General features: G+C 32.1%; 1 protein-coding gene across 7 annotated transcripts in view; it reads right to left on the reverse strand.

Annotated features, from left to right (window-relative positions):
* CAPRIN2 (caprin family member 2) overlaps window positions 1-13,082 on the reverse strand; it is a 109,196-nt gene that overhangs the window by 66,264 nt on the left and 29,850 nt on the right. For 6 of the 7 annotated variants that reach the window (XM_031938122.1, XM_031938119.1, XM_031938120.1 and 3 more), the window contains 4 exons: window positions 12,037-12,080; window positions 3,921-4,562; window positions 1,805-1,927; window positions 697-778 (listed from right to left, as the gene is read on the reverse strand). In XM_031938122.1, coding sequence (XP_031793982.1) covers window positions 697-778; window positions 1,805-1,927; window positions 3,921-4,562; window positions 12,037-12,080 — 891 coding nt within the window. The remainder of the gene's footprint in view (window positions 1-696; window positions 779-1,804; window positions 1,928-3,920; window positions 4,563-12,036; window positions 12,081-13,082) is intronic. The other variant, XM_031938118.1, reaches the window with a different exon arrangement.

Below are 13,082 nucleotides of genomic sequence, written 5' to 3' on the forward strand. Positions count from 1 at the left end.
TCAAGAACAAAGAATGAACAACCAGCACACTCTTGGTTATAACCATCTTTGTAATACCAGTGAACTTAACACAGTTCCTTATACATAACAGACAGTAATGTATTTGTTTCATTGTCATAAAAAGTAGAGTGACTCACATTGAAAACCAAAATTCAATGGATTCAATTTTACAAACTATAATATTCAATACATCCAATTTTGGGCTAAGCAATTTGATCTCCCTACTAAGTTTAGTTTCAATTCATCCACAATCATTTCTTAAGATTGTAGGGATGCAAACACAAAATGAAACAATTTCTGCTTTCAAGAAGCCTACATTCTAATAAGAAAAGTTTCACAGATATCTTAAGATTAAAATTACTGCTAATAGAAAGCCAATTTGACAGAATATGGAATTAAGTATTCCAAGAGAAGCAATAAAGCAAAGCTTCAAATATCTTTTTGTGAGTACCTTTGCTGTACCTTCAAATTATATAACAGGTTACTATATTTCAAGTAAAAAGTTATTTTAATCTATTATCTAAATGTCTGTTCCTATCAGATTTCAACAATCACATAAACCCTTAAACACTAGGCAGGCATAGATGACCACTTAGTTTTGGAGCTCCTTCCAACTTGGTAGCAGTATTTTCTAACAGAACCATTCTTTAGAGAAAAAAGGTGATTGTAACTAAAGATTTGAGAATGATCACATACCTTCAGGACTATCTGGAATAACTGAAGGCAGTTGTGGTGAAGGAAGTGCACTTGAAGGCTTGTCAAAATCCAAAACTGATTCCTTAAGTTTACCATTTAAAAAAACCAACAAAATTAAAGATTATGTAGTAGAAGCAAATATCATTAATTCATTTAAAAGTTCTGTTACCAATAAAGCAAAGTATAAGCTCAAACTTGCTCATAAAATCTATAGTATTTTTATTTGGAAGCTGTAATAAATAGCATATTAACTTAGATTTTCCCACTTTCTGTAAAATACCTTAAGCAGGTTTTAAAAAAATTCTAGCCTAAAGCAGCTGCCAAAATAAATGAACCACTTTTTACAAGTATATGGAATAATTCTTACATGGAGAACCAATTTCCAAAGCATTATCTTTACATGAAAATAACTTAGCCTTCATTTTTGAGTGGTAAGCCTTCATTCAAATAAACTAAGAGAAAACCAAGTTTATTTTGTTGTAGACACATAATGATTCATGTTGAGTTAATGATAACCCTTAAATTTGAATTCTCTTTTTCCTTCCTATATCAGTCATTTCCAGTGATGCCATGAAGCCTTCTTTCTAGTTTTATATTCAGTGACCTTAACCTTTGAACTTAGTGCACTAGCTAAATTAGCTTTTCTGGACTTTTATATTGTTGATCCAAAACAAAATTTGTCTTGGGCAAGGCAGATAGGTGGTACAGTGAATAGAGTGCTGGATCTACAGTTAGGAGAACATGAGTGCAAATACTTCCTCAGATACTTACTCACTGACTAACCCTGGATGGGTCATCTAACTTCTGCCTGCCCCATAAAAAATAGCATTCAGATTTCAAGGTTATTGGAAGAATAAAAATAAATATTATTTGTAAAGTACTCTGCAACCTTAAAGCACTACATAAATGCTAGATATTACTATTATTATTTCCTCATGTGAGCTGCAAGATATTTGAGAATAGAAACAGTCTTATATTTTAAAATCCTAAATATTACTGAACATATGAATACCCGGCATTTGTTCATTTGAAATAAAATGCTGACAAACAATTGTTTTAATGGCCCTATATATTAAAGAGCCTCCTGAAAAGCCACTCAGACTCTTACCTGCATAAAATTATAAGTTCCCTGAATCTGAGTCATCAGATCCTGAAGCTTTTCTTTCCTTAGAATTGAATCATTTGGAGGGGCAAAAGGGGTATCTTTGGAGGGATTCAAAAGCTTAGGCACCTAAGAGAGAAGTCCATATCACACAAGAAAATGAAATTAAAATTTTCTACTAAAGAAAATCTTTCCTCTTTAGTTACTAAGAAATCATTTATAGGAGCATTTCATATTCGAATCACTAGGGAAAAGGGGCTTCACAAGCAAGTTTTCCCCTACTTTAAATTTTTTCAGTCCCTTTGGATGAACTCAAATTATACTATTTTCTATAATCTTAAACATAAGCACCATAATTTAATCTTATTCATAATGATTCAGTGTCATCATTGCCATATTGCAATGTAACTCAAGGTCACTTATATGCCATCCATCATGTAGAAGTGACTAATCAATTAACTATAATAAGATATGACTTCATGTAGCTATCATGTACAATAGTACTTCCTTACTTTAAGGAAGTATATAGATTTATTATTTTCTTAATAGTCTTTTTGGTTCCTTTCATGTTCTAGGAAGTTAAGGCTGCTGTATAAAGTAACCTCTCCAGTTCATCAAAACCTTGCTTCACTTCATCTTCAAGTTCTATCATTAATTATAGTTTGAGCTGTTACTTTCAAGTGTTTTGGATCGCAGGCTGTCTGTGAAATAAGCTTACCAAACAGAAATAGGTCCCAATACAAAAAGTCATTCTTCTATTTAATTCCATTCAAGAATAAACAGTGGTAGAAAAGAGCCATATAAAGATTCTGATTTTATAAAGAAAAAAGGGGAGTGGGGGAAAGTTTGGACAAAAGATATATTTGAGGACTGTCATTAAGTTCTAGTTTTATAAAAACTGTAATAAAATCATATTGTAATTTTACTCATCAGCCAGATTTCATCCACAAAATAGCAATCTTCTGCAGAGGCAGGCTTAGAAAAACTAAGGTTAATGACAAGAACATTTTTTAAAAGGAAATGTAAGACAAATAAATTAGAGCTGTGACAATAATTATGCCATTAAGATACTCCCTCCATCCAACAGATGTTGACATAGGGATCATTCGTTCATTTTGTTCTGTGCTTGAATGTACCCAAGAATCATAATATTCAAGGTTGTAGAGAAAAATCTTGGTTTGTGTTCAACTCCCAGCAAATCTCTCTGGAGGTGCGAAACACTGGCCAATACAAAACAATTTTATATTCCTTAAGATAAATAAATTTTGCATTGGGGGCAACTCAAATAATTTAAAACAAAAGGATTACAGACACAGGAACTCATGGAGATTACAAAAGATTCACTAAAACCTTTTAAAAATTACTCTAAAGCCAAACTTGAAGAAAGGTGAAGATTCTCAATATATAACAACAAATAATCGAAACTGTTGGCTCACAAATGTTTCCTTGGTGATAGCTTCTCTTTTTCCCCCCAGTCTATACAATGTTTTCTTATTCAACAAAGCTAGTTATTCAATGAATTATCTTTATATTCATTGTTTTACCTTAAAGGAAACATTTCTAATCCCACAATATCCTAGGGAAAAATCCAACTTTGGATTTGGCTACCAAAATGTCTTATCTTAACAACTAGGTACAAATTGGTGGTAGGAAGCCACAAAAGCAAACTTATCATGAAAGTGAAGCAGGAAAATCAACCCCACCAAAAGACCAATATTTTTTGATATTGTCATAGGATACTATTTCTATTATAAAAAGTTTTTTTTTCTTTTTATTCCATGATGTTTTTGTATATTACTTACTTTTTTCACTTCATGATTGGGTTGCTATCTGTGCTCTCAGTTCTAAAAAATAAGAGTCAGCCTTTCAGTACCTACTTTCAGGGCCTATGATCTCAGCACCAAGTTAACTAGCTAGTTTTCAGATGAGCAAATTTTACCTCAAACTTAAATAGCTAAAGACAAATGATATGAGTATCTCAAAGATAACTAGATCTAGTAAATAAAGAACAAAATTAAATCTCTTTTAAACTATTTTGCAAAGGGCTACATAAAAAGTGATCTCAATCTAATTAGTTAACAAGTTCTTTATATTGCTAATAGCAGAATAATGCCCAACTCACATCTTTGGATTCTGAATCATACTTCCTGGTCATCAACTGCCCATTTGCTGCAGTATTTGTTGCTGGAGGTCCCCAGGACTTAGAAGGAGATTGTAACTTTTGCAGCAAAGTCTGTTTCTGACTCTCAACATTGTCTTCCCAGGGCTCTGGAATTTCAGATGACTTTTTATCTTGTTCTTCATTAATCGAAGTTGGCCAAGACCCAATCTCCTGGGCAGGAGGAGTCCAAGATTTGGTAGTCTGTTTCTTTGGCTCCAATTCTTTTTGCGGAGGAGCAACCCAAGGCTTTAGGGACTCTTGTTTCTTCTGTTCCTCCTGACCACAGACTAAATTAGATTTGGGTATGTCTTGCTCCCATGTCCCACGAACTATGTTGGATTTAGAAATTTCTTGCTTCTTCTGTTCAAGATCAACAGTAGTGGATTTTGGGCTCTCTTGATTATCTTCTTCTGGAGTTAAAATAGGTTTTACAGTCTCCTGTTGCTTAACAGAATCCCAAGACACCAGAGACTCTAGCTTCTTCTGGCCTTCCCAACATTTTGTAAGATTTGGTTTCCTAGTATAATCTTCTTCCCAAGACAGCTGACCTTCTGGTTTCTTGCTTGAATACTCAACTTCAGACAGATAGTGTCTGTTGAGAAACTAAACCAGAGAAGTTGATTTATAACTTATTTATGCTGAAGTTATAAAATGGGGAAAGTTATTTATTTGGCTGAAAAAATGTGCTTGTTTTTGCCAAGATCTTCCACTATGCCAGAAACAAAAACAAAGCAGATTAGACAAATAAAAAGAAACATAATAGAACATTTGAGGTAGAAGATACTGATAGAGAAAGTGAAGTAAGGCTTCAGAGAATTCTATCATCCACAACGACAAAACTATTATCTATTCGAGGATCATGGGTCTTATTTAGTATCTTGTTACTTTTAATTGCTTAAGGAAAAAGCAAAAGACCAAAACAAATTCTATACCTCTTTGATGAACTCTATGAGCTTCCTAGATTAGAACATAGGAGACTCAATATATTACAATGGGAGAACATTGTAATTTATGACTTACTAGATTAGAATTTTGTATATTATGACCAAATCTGATGCCCAAAATTAAACAATGGCCTGGCATTTAAAAAATGCTTATCAACAAGAACAAAAACCAAAAAATACCAAAAAAAGATGCAGAAAAGGCTTTTGAAAAACAATTATTTGAGTTTTTTAAAAAAGCATACAAACAAAAGGATCTTTAATTATTAAGAATCTTTTCTTTAATATTATCAAATTATATTGATATTATATGATATATACCAAATTAATATTATCCAAAGAGTTTATCTAAAAACCGAGTACCAACATGATTTATATTGGAAAAATAGTGAAAGCTTTTCTAGCAGGAAGTTAATTAATGCTGTCCACTGTCACCAATACTTTTTTATAAAAAACTAAAAATGTGATCAAAAGAAATAAATTCAGAGAGTCAGTGTAGGGAAAAGAGTTAAAAATAATTAAGCAGATTTTTAAAAAAGCAATCACAATCTCTGCAAATAGCAGGGGGAAATATAGGAATGAAAGGAATTTGTTATTATTAGTTCTTAAGTTGTATCATATAGCAGTAATTACTGGAATTATTTCCTAGATTAAAAAAAAAAGACTGACTATATCAGTCTAATCTTTGACAAGCCCCCCAAAATGTAAGCAAGAATTCTTTGCTCAGGACTAAGTACGGGAAAACTAGATATTTATGGTTAAAAAATAGGTCTAGACCAGAATTTTAAATACCATATTCCACAAAAAATTCCAAATGAGTAAACAAACTAAATATAAGGCACCAACCTATTTACTCAAAAAAATGGATTTGTAACCATCCATGGAAAAAAATTACTTTGACTGTATAAAAATTATACAACTTTTAAAGTAAAATATATCTAGGAAAAATATCTTCTCCAACCCATATCTTTGCACAAAGCATCTGAAAAATATGACATATACCATATACAGGGAATCAACACAAGTTTAACATGAGTCAATCTCCCATAGTCTATAGTCTAAGGCTATGAATAAGTTGAGTTATGTAATACTTTATTTCTTAAGAAGCAAATATGAAGAATTCAAAATATAAGGAAGACTTAAATGAATTGATGGTAACCAATGCATTCATGAACCAAAGCAAACAAAGACATACACAACATTTAAGTAGCGTTTAAATAGCAACAAAACTTATATAAGGTGACAAAATATATACTATGACAATAAAGTGTTTACTTTTACAAATGGAAATGATGCAGTAAAACTCAAAATGGGTCTAAATATTCTGCAGTTCTCTCATTTTTTATCCATAAATGTCCATATGAAAAAATCTATCACCCTTAGATCCTGGCCTTTCAAAATTAGTACTCTATTCGTTACCAGAGCATTTACCAGTACTAAATCAGTGGTATCCAGGGTACGTGTGTGTGTGTGGGGGGGGGGGGGGGGGGGGGGGGGGGGGGGGGGGGGGGGGGGGGGGGGGGGGGGGGGGTGTGTAACATTCTTAAAGAGCTGCATTTTTATGATAAGCCTTGGTCAAGCTCCCCTCAAGCCTTACAAGACAGCCAACCACAAAGGTAGTGAACAAAGAAATCTTGACATCGTTTTCCTTCAAAATAAGTTTAAGTATCAGAATTCATACCATAAATAAACAACCTTTCTTTTTTCACTTTGGAAGAGGGATCCGATTCTTTCCTAATATTCTTTATACACATAGTGGAGGAAAATTAAAATAAATCAATCTTAAGACATCTATCTATACTACAAAAAAATTGTATGATACCTACATGTTTTTACTGGATTCATTTATTACATTTTCTATAAAGTATAAAGATAAATTTTTAGTTTTTTTTTATTATAGCAGTTCATTTGAATAGCAAATTAGATCTTGTAGATCCTTTTTTCCTTTTATTACCTTAAAAAGGCAAGAAATGCAACAAATAAAATAAGAGGACAAAAATCATTAAATAAAAAAATCTACAGGGGAAACAAGTGAATTGACAAGTAAAATAATAACAACTGAAGAAATAATATAAGGTAAAGAGAAGAATTAGAAGGCAACAGTTTTATTTTAAAAACCCCAAAAGGAAAAAAGGAACTAAGAATTAGGCTCTTAAAAGGAAAATTCAAAAAAGAAAAAATGATCCGGGGGAAGGGAATGTCAAAAAATAAAGCAAAGGCCTTTATTTAAATATATATATATATATATATAAAAGGTTGTTACAGTAATACAAAGACTTGCAACCAAAAATAGAAAATAACACAGCAGTGACCATAAAACTGACATAACAAGAAATCTTTACAAGCCAAGGACAAGTAACCTGAAAAGCAGAACTTAGAAAGCCAATCATTGATCTTTCAAAAAAAGACATTTAAGTAAAACTCTGAATACAAGTCTTACAAAAACTTGGCTAGTTATTGTTAAGAGAGGGCAAAGTACAGATGGTAGTATACAGAACATGACAGGGAAAACCTGAGTTTGAATCATGCAGTTGTAAGATTTTCAAGTGCCTTTGGCACTTGGAAATTACAAGTGGCCAGAAAGAGACAACTCATGCACAATGTCATGTCTATCCTTACTCTCCCAAAAGCACTCAATGAAAAATAAAGAAAAGAATAGCACATGACACCAAAAGAAAAAGCAAAGGGAAATGCTTGTAAAGAATATTCCTTCTGTGGAAAAATGGGATTTTTAAAGAAAAGCAGTTAGGCATGTCTAAGTATTCCTTTTATTAACAATGACTATAAAAGAATCTCTGAAATTCAGAATATGCAAAGAAAACAAAGCAAACGTGCTGAAATATCTTTTTTATTGATTGGCTCCAAGGTCTAGGAGAAGGAAGTCCTGTTTAGTCAATAAAATCATTAAGGGAACATATCAGAGTCACCTATAGACGTGGCTGATCATAAAACAGTACTATAGAAGAATACTAAAATAGTTCTTAAATCAGCAAACAACTAAAGGTTGTTAGCAAAAGTTAGTAGCAAAATTACCAAAAAGTGACTCATTTTGAGACTAGGTTAGGTCATAGAAATTTTAATCTTAAGGTAGATTTGGAGAAGGAGCCATTTCATGTAAAACAGGTTCACCTAGACATATATATTTTTTTATTTTTTGCTGAGGCAATTGGGATTAAGTGACTTGCTCAGGGTCACACACCTAGGAAGTGTTAAGTGTCTGAGAATAAATTTGAACTCAGGGCTAGATAGAGCACTGCACCACCTAGCTGCCCCAAGCCTGGAAAATATCATATAAACTGATGCTGAGTGAGCAGAACCAAAAGAACAGTGTACACAGTAACAAGAAGATGATTCAAGGCAATTCCAGAGAGAGAGCTTTGGAGACAATGTGAATCAAAGCATAGTATTTTCACCTTTTTGTTGAATGTTGTTTGTTTGCTGCTCGTTTTTGGTCTTCTCATGTTTATTTTTTCCCTTCTGATTATATTTCTTATGTAGCATCTGGAAATTTGTTTAGAATAAGTGTACATGTTTAAACCTATATCAGACTGCTTACAATCTTGGGAAAGAGGAAAAGAGGAAGAGAGAGAAAATTTGGAACACAGAATTTTAAAAAATTAATTGTGGTTTTGTGAGGGGTTGTTTTTTAAATTAATAAATTTATTATTTCCCCCAGTTATATTTAACACAATTTTTTTTACATTTGTTTTTAAAATTTCTGAGTTCCAGATTCTCTCTCTTATCTCCACCCTCAGCTCCTAGTAAGAAACCACATATGAAATTATACAAAACATTTTCAAAAAAAGTTATGTTGGAGCACAGGGTTTTGCAGGGATGAATGTTGAAAACTATCTTTGCATATATTTAGAAAAATAAAATACTATTAAAAATAAAATGAGGGATTTGAACTAAATAGCCGTTAAGTCCTTTTGAGTTCTGCCACAAGAAAAAAATAAACGAAAAATTTAGGGAGACATGCAAAGATTCATGAAAACTGATACAGCAAGCAGAACTTAGAAAATATATATAGATTTACAACATAAATGCAAAGAAATTAATGAAATTTCATATGACAGAATTCAGCCCTAAACAGAAGAATTGAAACAATTTATGTGCTTCACTGAGGAGGTAGGAAGAGGATTAGCTGTAGATTGTGATGTGCTGATTCTCTCCCCTCTCTCCCCCATTTTGGCCTTTTTGTTACATGTATAATTCAGAAATAAAATACAATTTAAAAATAAAAAGCCATCCATTTTTTAAAAGGTAAGAATAATAATAGTCTGTGGGCTAGAACAAATATTTCATAAATAAAACATGGCAGAGATACTAAAACTACTAATGGAATCCTAAATACTACATCCAACAAGAAGTCATAAAAATTAAAGAAAATAATGATGAAACACATGAAAATCTGTGGGATGAAGTTATAGATGTCATTATTTTCCACTTAAGAAAAAAAAAAAAAAAGAAAAGAGAACTAAGGAAAAAACTGACAAAAAATTACTGATTTGAGACTACAATAACAAAAAAATCCTAGAACCAGAACACAAGTTGAAATTTGAAGAAAGTAAAAAAAAATAATAATTAAAAACAAAAGACTATGGATAAAAATAAAATTGGTTTTGAAAAAGTTAATAAAAGAAGTCACTAGGTAAAAGAAAAGAAAATAAGATGGCCAAAAATCGACTCTAGAGGATAGGACAATAGAAAAAGTAGATTTTAGAAAACACTTAAAAGGCAAAAATTTCAACTACTATGTAAACTGGTTGAAATGGGAGGAAAAAGGGATATTAATGAAACCTTACCAAACTTCTCTAAAACAAACATGGTTCTGAAAGCTAAACTGGGAGAAAAAAATCAGAGAAAGAAAACTAATTGAGTAATGAATATTGACTGATGTAAAACAAAGAAACTAAAGAAATTTGTCCTAAAAACCATTTACTATGAACAGTGAATTTGATCCAGGAATGCTAAATGACTTATGGTTATATGGAAAAAAGTTAACAGTAACAAGAAGATGAGACATGAGGTAATAAGCACAGAGCTAAAAGGAAGCAAAATTATCTTGATTTGGAGATAGAATATTTACTTAGAGAACCAACAAAAACTGTGCGGGGAAGTTTCCATTAAAGAAAAAAAATGGATGAAAATACCTAGCAATTAACCAAAATGTACAAAAATACAACTGCAGAACAACTTACAAAAATATGATGGACTTAAGATGGAAATTCTATTTTTATTCACAAATACAATAAAAATGATTATACGAAATTATTCAAAACTTAGTGTCATACAATTCCAATAGACTTGTGATGACAGCGCTATCCATATCCAGAGAGAGGACTAGGGAGACTAGAAGTGGATCGAAGGATAGTATTTTCACCTTTTTGTGGTTGTTGCTTGCTTGCTTGTTTTTTCTCCTTATCTTTTATCCCTTTGATCTGATTTTTCTTGCACAGCATAAATGTGGAAATATGTTTAGAAGAACTGCACATATTTAACCTATATTGGATTACTTGCTATATAAGGGAGAGGGGAAGCAGCAAAGGAAAAAATTTTGAAACACAAGGTTTTGCAAGGGTAAATGTTTAAAACTATCTTTACATGTATTTTGAAAAATAAAAAGTTATTATTTTTTATAAAAATTAAAGAATACAAGAGGGAAAAAAAGATTTAGTGCCATACCAAGTTTAATGCTACTATATCACAAACTATAAAAAAAAAAACTAGTACTAAATAAAATAAAAAAGGAAGACCTAAAAAGAAAAGTACACTCAGAGTTTAGTTTTTTTTTTTGTTTGTTTGTTTTGTTGTTTTTTTTTTAACAAACTTAAGAACACAAATTATTCCGGAAAAAGTTTTTATTGGATAAGAGCTGTTAGAAAAGATGGAAAGCAGTCTGATTGAAAATTTTAAGCAAGCATTTTATAACATATGTGACAACAAATCCTAAATGATTGGGAATAAACAATCTACACAAGAAAAAGCACACACTTTTTATTTTTATTTATTTATTGCTGAGGCAACTGGGATGTTAAATGACTTGCCTGGAGTCACATAGCTAGGAATATTAAGTGTCTGAGATCACATTTGAACTCAGGTCCTCCTGACTTCAGAGGTAGGTGCCACCTAGCTGTCCCACAATTTTTAAACAGTAAGAAAATAAAAGAAAATTATAAAGCATAGTGGATAAAATGTTAGTGTCAAAAAGACCTAAAGATTCATATTCTGCGCTGGGCTGTTGTTATCAACAAACTTACTCATCCATAAAATGAGGATGATAACAGCACTTACGTAAGTTCACAAGACTGTAGTGAGGCTCAACTGAGATAATATATGGAAAAAACACTTTGCAAACCTTGAAGTGCTTTTAGTTATTCTATCATTTTTCACTTGTGTCTTACTTTCTGTGATCCTATTGACATTTCCTTGGTAGAGATACTGGAGTGATTTACCATTTTCTTTCCAGTTCATTTTATGTATGAAGAAAATGAGGCAAACCAGGTTAAGTAACTTGCCCAGGTCCACATAGTAGTATGTGTATGAGTCTGAAATTGAACTCAGGAAAATGAGTCTGACTTCAGGCCAGGAGCTTTATCTACTGTGCCACTAAACTATCTTCTCAAAGAGCTAAATGATAGGAAATATTATAATCAGACATGGTTAAGAAGGGATTACACAAGACAATCTCAACTATATAAATATTAAAAATTTTATTTTTTCCCAAATAATAAAAATATATAATATCCTTTCCCTCCCACCCAAAATAAGGGGGGGGGGAGTGGGAGTGAGAGTGGGGGGGAAACCTATTGTACAAAAATGTACAATTTAAGCAAACAAATTGATACACTAGTCATGTCCAAAAAAATATAGGTCTCATTCTAGAATATGAATCTATCACTCTGTCAAGAGATGGGTAGCATGCTTTATCATTTGGTTCTCTGGAAAGACATTAACTAAAAAGCTTTTACAGAAAGGCAACTAGAATCTGAAAACACATGAATTAAAAAAATAAAAATAAAGATCTAATTTTTTAGAACTCTCTCCCAACCTTTAAATGCTAATCATTAACATTGTAGTGAGAAAGATTATCTATTAACTACCAAATCGCCAAAGTTCTTTTCAGTATCTCTTACCTCTTGTGGCTGTATCTCGGGCTGTGTATGTTCCATAAGAGGTTCTAGGGAGAAAGGAGACTAAATTAGGTGAGATTTTTCTTTCTAAAATGGATTACTAACAAACATTTCTTGCATCAAAAGTATACCTAAATATAACAAAGTTTAAAACATGAGTTGAGTTATATTCTCTAATTAAAAGTTAAGTCTTCTCATTAAACCCTCATACCTTCAAATACCTACTATGGACAATCACAGAACAGATCCCACAAGAAAGGTTACTTGCAAGGGTATTCTGGAATCAGCTCATATTGGTTTGCAAGAACTAAGTGTTAAATTTTCAGCACAATCCTTTTTACCTTGGAAATGAGCAAACACTGCAAGTCAGGACTTCATTTAGTGGCTACTCTACACTTAATAAAGTGGTAAAGAAAATATTAGTAATGCAGATTAAACTTAAAATTGTGCTGTAGGAAGTCAGTTATTAAACATTTACCAGCATATTCCTGGGTTAATCCAAATTAATAAAACTTAAGATTTAAGCATAGATATAAGTACCAGTAGCATCTTCCAAACCCAACTGGAGCCTAAAAAAAGTATGGCACTCAAGATTAGAAGGAAAGTGCAAAGCTGGGAAAAAATATTTTAAGCCAGTATCTCTGATAAAGGTTTGATTTCTAAACTATATGAAGAACTGTGTCATGGCTCTCTTCAACAATGAGATGATTCAAGCCAGTTCCAATTGTTCAGTAATGAAGTGAGTCATCTACACCCAGAGAGAGAACTATGGAAAATGAGTGTGGACCAACATAGCATTTTCACTCTGTTATTGTTTGCTTGCATTTTTTGCTTTCCTTCTCAGGTTTTTTTTTTCTTTCTTTCTAGAGCCCATTTTTCTTGTGCAGCAAAATAACTGTATAAATATACTGGATTTAACATATATAACATGTATTGGACTACCTGCCATCTAAGGGAAGGGAGGGATAAGGGGAAATGAGGGGAAAATTTGGAACAGATGGTCTTGCAAGGGTCAATGTTGAAAAATTACCCATGTATATGTTTTGTAA

This window comes from Sarcophilus harrisii, chromosome 5 (genome assembly GCF_902635505.1).
Source record: "Sarcophilus harrisii chromosome 5, mSarHar1.11, whole genome shotgun sequence".
NCBI lineage: Eukaryota > Metazoa > Chordata > Mammalia > Dasyuromorphia > Dasyuridae > Sarcophilus > Sarcophilus harrisii.